Genomic DNA, 6,000 nt, shown 5'->3' on the forward strand with positions numbered 1-6,000 from the left:
ATAATTAATATCTTGAATGGTCACATATGATGTGTAGCTATCGCACATGGTGAAAAAACTCTCTAGGCGATACCGATAGTAAAACATTACGAAAATATAATATTTTTATAAATTCAAGTCAACTTTTTGCAAACATTGGCATTTTAATGATAATCAAACTTCAAATTTTGTGATACAGTAAAAGTAAAAAAAAAATTTATTTTGGCTTCAAAACTTTTGTTCTCGATAATAAAAGCGATGTTAAATAAATATTAAAAACATCGATACGTTAGTAGTGCCATCGATATTTCTCCACCTCTGTGTATAACTTTCATATGTATGTATAAGTGCGACGAGGAAGCATTTTCCAAAAAAAATTAAAAGCTATTAAAAATAGTGCAAAATAATTAATAAATTTAAGTTCAAAGTATATGTAATTAAACCCAAATAACATACGCATAAAAGTATCAACAAACAAAACAATTTGAAGAAGTAAATACGAGTGACGCAAAAACCACATACACACAAAGACACACATATAGGCAGCCTCATTTTTTTTTAGAAAGTACGTGAGAAAATACAAGTTTGGTTGTGTGCGTACGCATGTCGAGTGGAGAGTAGGAGACTTTTTGTTTCTGTTTAGCGACACATTTAATTGTGGATGGCTGACAACACAAACAAAAACAACATAAAAACAAAAACAGATAATGTTGATTGCCACACATCAGCAACAACAACAAGAAAAGCAGCGAGAGCAGCAAGAAATGCATGTACCAACAACAATCGAAACCATGAATTACAACAATTGCATTGGAAATTGAAATTTGTGCGACAGAAGCAGCAGATAGCTACAACAACAATTGTCGACGATTGGCAGCCATATTTACAAATAAAACAACAACTAATACAAAAGCGCGATCCACGATATTGCAAAGATACGTGACGAAAAAAAGTTCGAGAAGAGGAAGACGAAGACTGACTTGCGCATGAAATTAGTGTGAATTAAACAAACAAATAAATAAAACCAATAACAAAAAACTTTTGCAATACATACAAAAATCACGTCAAAGCTGTATTGATTAACGAATAGACGAAACAAAAAATAAATAAAAAATTAAAACAAAAGCATATACGAAATATTATGGAAATAGCTCCTATCTTTAATACCGCCGTCGTCGCTACAGCTGCCGCTGCCTCAGCCGCCACTTCGTCGACGTCGTCGTCAACGCCAGCGTCTCAGCACAAGCAACGACAGAGACGCAGCACTGCAGCAGCAACCGCCGTTTTGGCAACCGCAACAACTACAACAACAACAAGTAGAACACATACCAACAACGCTCCACTTGCTCCTGGTAAAGAAAGCAACTCTAATGATAACGGTAAATTCCATCACACACATTTACTCATAATATTTCAGAATTTAGACATTGACAAATTGTTGCTACAATTCGATTACGATTGTAGCAACAATTTGTCAATTTCGATTATTGCATGCATATGGTAACAACATAATGTTGACTACAAAATTTGCTAACTGCATAAAGACTTCAGGAGAGAGAGAGACAACGATTTTCTCCCCAACCAGTGGTGCCAGAGATTTAAAAGTAAAATTGCTAAAAGAAAATGTGTAAGCCTATGGTCAATAAGCGAAGTAACGAATATTTAACATTCAATGACTCAATTTAACACAAATAACTAAGTCAGTAAAATTTGCTAAAATTCGGATATGAAATAAGAATTGGCTGACCAACTCTAAAAATGGCTAGATCTAGTTAGAAACTGGCAAAAGTGGCAGCACTGTCCCCAACTCACTCTCTGGTTGTTAGTATTTTTATCTCTCCGCCTCAGTAGTTTTCCACGCGCGCAGTTGCAGCGCAGTCGCGTCGCTTGCAATGCTCTCGAAGGCAGGTCGCTGAACTGAGCCCCCCACGTCTGAGTCCAGTGTAGTTTTTTGGAGGCCAAAACGCGAAGCAGTCAGTAACAATGAATAGTGTTTGCAATTGTGATTGTTTTTGTTTCAGTTTCAACATTTTGTTGTTGCGCAATTTGCAGATCATTGGCCCTGCCTCAGATCGTATACAAATTGTAGAAGTCTCCACTACTAATAGAATAATACGTATATTACGTATACGTATTATCAATGATTAATCAGCAGTTTTTTTCAAGGTGCTTTCTATTAAATATAGTATTTGTTGAGAAACTGAAATCTGCAGGCCAAGGTGCCAACAAAATAGTGTTTGAAGGTCGGTTATAGGTTTTGGGTTTGTTTAATTAGCTGCTTAGTTGATCACATTTATCGATTGGTTATCGATAACATGCTTAAGGGAGTCAACAACTCATGGTGATAATTATGTTTAACAGAACTAACAATTCCATTAGCAATTGTCTTATTGTCTTATCTAAACATTTTGTAATCTTTTGTATTTTCATTTTAAAGTCAATAACTTGGCATTGCTTGCGTCGCTGACTTTGCAAAAGGTGCTCAACATCAACAATATCAATAACAACAACAACAATCACATACATAATAATAACAATAATAAGAATGGCACAAGGAGCGATAGTGCGACGTCTTATCAGCAATTGTCGGCAGTTGCTGCGAAGGCAACAACAGCAGCGCTCAAACTACAGCAGCAGCAACAACAACAACAACAACGACGACATTCTGATAACGAAGCTGAGAATGATGTATTAAATCAATTGCTAAAAACGGGCGCGGTGTTTACAACAACATCAACAACAACAGCTGCTGCTGTCACGCCCACTGGCGTTCATAGTGCGCCCATTACCATCGAGAAGAAGACACAACATCATAAGCAACAGCAACAACAACATCAGTTGCAGCTGCAACAACAGCAGCATGGAGGAAATAGCGCACAAAAGCAACGCCTCAACTCATCCATATCATCGACTAACTCAAGCACATCCAGCAACTCCTTAACGGCCAACAGTTATGGGAGCTCATGCTCCTCCTCGGAGGAACCGATGACGGCACTGACCACGACAACATCGTCAACAACAAGAGGCGTAGGCATTATAGCAACCACTAACAACCATAACAACAACAGCAACAGCAACAAGTCGTCCAGCATTAAATTGCCAGAGAAATCGAAAATTCCGTCCGATATACTCGACGATCTGGCCAGCCGTTTCATCATCAATGTGCCGGACATGGAGCTTAATAATCTAATACGCATTTGCTTTCAAATTGAGTTGGCCCATTGGTTCTATTTGGACTTCTTTTGTGCCCCAGCCACGGATGCCGTTGATCAAATAACACAGCAGCAGCTGCAGCTGCAACGGAAATTGCCCATTGTTGGCATCAAACAATTTGCCATGCAGATCTTTCAGGTAAATCATTGTGTTTGATTATCATAATTGCTGCAAGCATTAATTACTCGGTATCTATGCGCAGCACATTCCCTTTCTGAACAAGCATTTTGGCACAGTCGAACAGATATTGGAGGAATGGAAGAACTATAAGCTATCGGTGCCCACATATGGGGCCATACTTGTATCAGAGGATCTCAATCATTGTCTGCTGGTGCAATCATATTTTGCTCGTAACTCTTGGGGTTTTCCCAAGGGTAAAATCAACGAGAACGAGAATCCTGCACACTGTGCCACCAGGGAGGCAAGTCCATTACATCTTATTTTAATCATTTAGTTTGTTTCTTAATTGCATTTATTACCCACTGCAGGTGTATGAGGAGACGGGCTTTGACATTACGGACATCATTGATGCGGATGATTACATTGAGGCTCATATCAATTATCAATATACACGGTTGTATATAGTGCGCAACATACCGCTGGACACGCAGTTTGCGCCGCGCACGCGTAATGAGATTAAGTGCTGTGATTGGTTTCGCATTGATGCATTGCCGGTCAATAAGAACGATGCCATATCAAAAGCCAAATTGGGCAAGAATTCCAATTCATTCTTCATGATCATGCCATTTGTGAAGCGCTTGAAGAAGTGGGTGAACGATCGACGCAATGGTGTCGAGCCATCGACGACTCGTCGTAACAAATCCTCTGGCCAGCACAGCCCCAGGGCCATTCTAGGTGCCGCCAATTCCGCATCGCCCACAATGCTGATCAACAGCAATGGCAACAAGAACAAGGAGCAGACGTCGCGACGTCAGCGACACAAGTCGATGGGTGATTTGGATGGTGTTAAATTGAATAATCTCAATGGAAAGTCGGGCGCTGGCTGCAATGGCAACAGCAATGTGAATGGCAACAGCAACGGCAACGGCAACATTTGCAATGGCAATATCAAGCGGAATAGCAACAGTAACAATAACAAGCAACTGAATGTGGCTGCAGGCAGCAATATAATAACAACGGCAACAACTGCAGCAGTGCCAGCAGTATGGGGAACACCAGCTGTTGCTGCAGCAACAGCTGCAACTCCAACAACAACAACACCAGCTGCAACAAGTAGCAAACGCCAACTGTTTCATAGCCAAAGCCAGAACGATGCCCAACAGCCGGCAAGCAATGAGAAGGTAAGCAATGGAAAGCCGTTAACTAATGGTGAGAATGCTACTAAACAGAAGCCATTGCAGATTGTCAGCTCCTTTGATTTGATACGCAAGGAAAAGCAGCAACAGCAGAAGGCGGCCAAGGCTCACAAGCAACAGCAGCAACAACAACAACAACGTTCGCGCACCAAATCGCAGAGTGATAAGCAAAGCAATCAACAGCAGCCAATGGTTGTCAAAAGCATTTTAACCAAGAATAACACACAACAACTACTGCAGCAACAACAGCAGCAGCAACCACAACAACAAAGCACTCCAACAACAGGAATCGATTTGATTGCCATGCTGACAGCAGCAGCTGCAGCACAAAAGACACCAAACCCGGAGCAGCAGCAGCGTCCACGACCTGCTTCGGTGGTTTCACTTAACTCGCCAACAGCAGCAGCTGTTGCCGCTGCATCTAGCAGCAACATTAGCTCAACGCCAGATGCTCAAACACTGCACAAATTGCAGCGCATGGCATCGGGCACCAATTTGCGCATCTTAAAGCGTGCGCAATCGCATCAGCCGCTGGCACAGCAGCAACAATTGCAGCTACAACAACATCATCAGCAGCAGCAACAACAACAGCAGCCGCAAGTGCAACAACAACAGCAACAGGGGCCACTTACATTTACGCCCAATTTTAATTCGTGGACGAATTTCACATTTACCAAAAATATTATAGCAAATGTGTTTTGCTAAATCAAAGAATTTGCTTTGGTAATATTTCACAAAAACTTCCTAAAAACCAAAATTCTCCTGCATCTTTTTTTTTGCATTTTTCTAAGTCAAAAGGCCAGCATGTAGGCAGCATAAGAGGACCGTTAAATAACCGTTGAATACTATATGTTTTAACAGACTTTCCATGGATCTCTCGAAGCGCACATTTTCGAGATGCATTTTTTCAACATTTTCTACATTGAATTGTAAATAGCTAACAAACAGCAAGGAATGTATAAAACTTTTGTAATTAACGTAAAAACATTTTGATACCAAAAAAAAAGAAAACAAAAATCGAAAGAAGAAAAGAATACACGAATGTTAGATTTATAGATGAAGGGGAAATTATAAGAGAGAGTCTTCCGCTCCAGTAAAACTCATGTCATTTTGTAAAAAATTCAGTCAAAATTAATATTTTTTGTTATGTATCGAAAAGTTAGACACGAGAGAAAAGAGAAAAGTTCAAATAAGTACAATGCGATACGAAATGATATGCGATTCTCTAAAATTAGTATGTTATGTTTAAATTTGTTTTTAATTCTAGTAAGCGAACGAAAAAGTGAACGAAGCAAGGTATCCTTCTAATTAGAGTTTCAGATGAGTCAAAAGAAAAGCAAAAAAAGTGAATGAAGATAAATGAGAGAGAAAGAATATGATAGAATACGAAACGATAAAGAAAAGAAAGCTTAGCTTCTGTTTTCTATACTTTTCATTAATTGTAGATTCGTTCATTGTGCAGTGAGCAATGAACTTTTTATACAATAACCTT

General features: G+C 39.6%; 1 protein-coding gene across 4 annotated transcripts; it reads left to right on the forward strand.

Moving 5' to 3' along the window:
• The first annotated feature begins 301 nt into the window (after positions 1 to 301).
• LOC133843110 (myb-like protein Q) lies at positions 302 to 5,542 on the forward strand. 4 transcript variants are annotated; one of them, XM_062276515.1, is made up of 5 exons: positions 303 to 1,358; positions 2,417 to 3,330; positions 3,395 to 3,613; positions 3,681 to 4,493; positions 4,554 to 5,542. In XM_062276515.1, the coding sequence occupies exons 1-5, from the start codon at positions 1,121 to 1,123 to the stop codon at positions 5,211 to 5,213; spliced, it is 2,844 nt and encodes a 947-aa protein (XP_062132499.1). In that variant the 5' UTR covers positions 303 to 1,120; the 3' UTR covers positions 5,214 to 5,542. The 4 variants fall into 4 exon arrangements, with proteins under 4 accessions (XP_062132497.1, XP_062132498.1, XP_062132499.1 ...); XM_062276513.1 differs by having other exon boundaries at positions 302 to 1,358; positions 3,681 to 5,542; XM_062276514.1 differs by having other exon boundaries at positions 302 to 1,331; positions 3,681 to 5,542.
• The last annotated feature ends 458 nt before the right edge of the window (positions 5,543 to 6,000 follow it).

The sequence above is a fragment of the Drosophila sulfurigaster genome, chromosome 3, assembly GCF_023558435.1.
Source record: "Drosophila sulfurigaster albostrigata strain 15112-1811.04 chromosome 3, ASM2355843v2, whole genome shotgun sequence".
Lineage (NCBI taxonomy): Eukaryota > Metazoa > Arthropoda > Insecta > Diptera > Drosophilidae > Drosophila > Drosophila sulfurigaster.

Excerpts from the sequence above, each read along its gene's own strand:
- LOC133843110 (XM_062276513.1), top strand. The coding sequence starts at position 1,121 with ATGGAAATAGCTCCTATCTTTAATACCGCCGTCGTCGCTACAGCTGCC. Across the intron at positions 1,359-2,416 it reads AAGCAACTCTAATGATAACG|TCAATAACTTGGCATTGCTT; the intron begins GTAAATTCCATC and ends TTCATTTTAAAG. Across the intron at positions 3,331-3,394 it reads TTGCCATGCAGATCTTTCAG|CACATTCCCTTTCTGAACAA; the intron begins GTAAATCATTGT and ends ATCTATGCGCAG.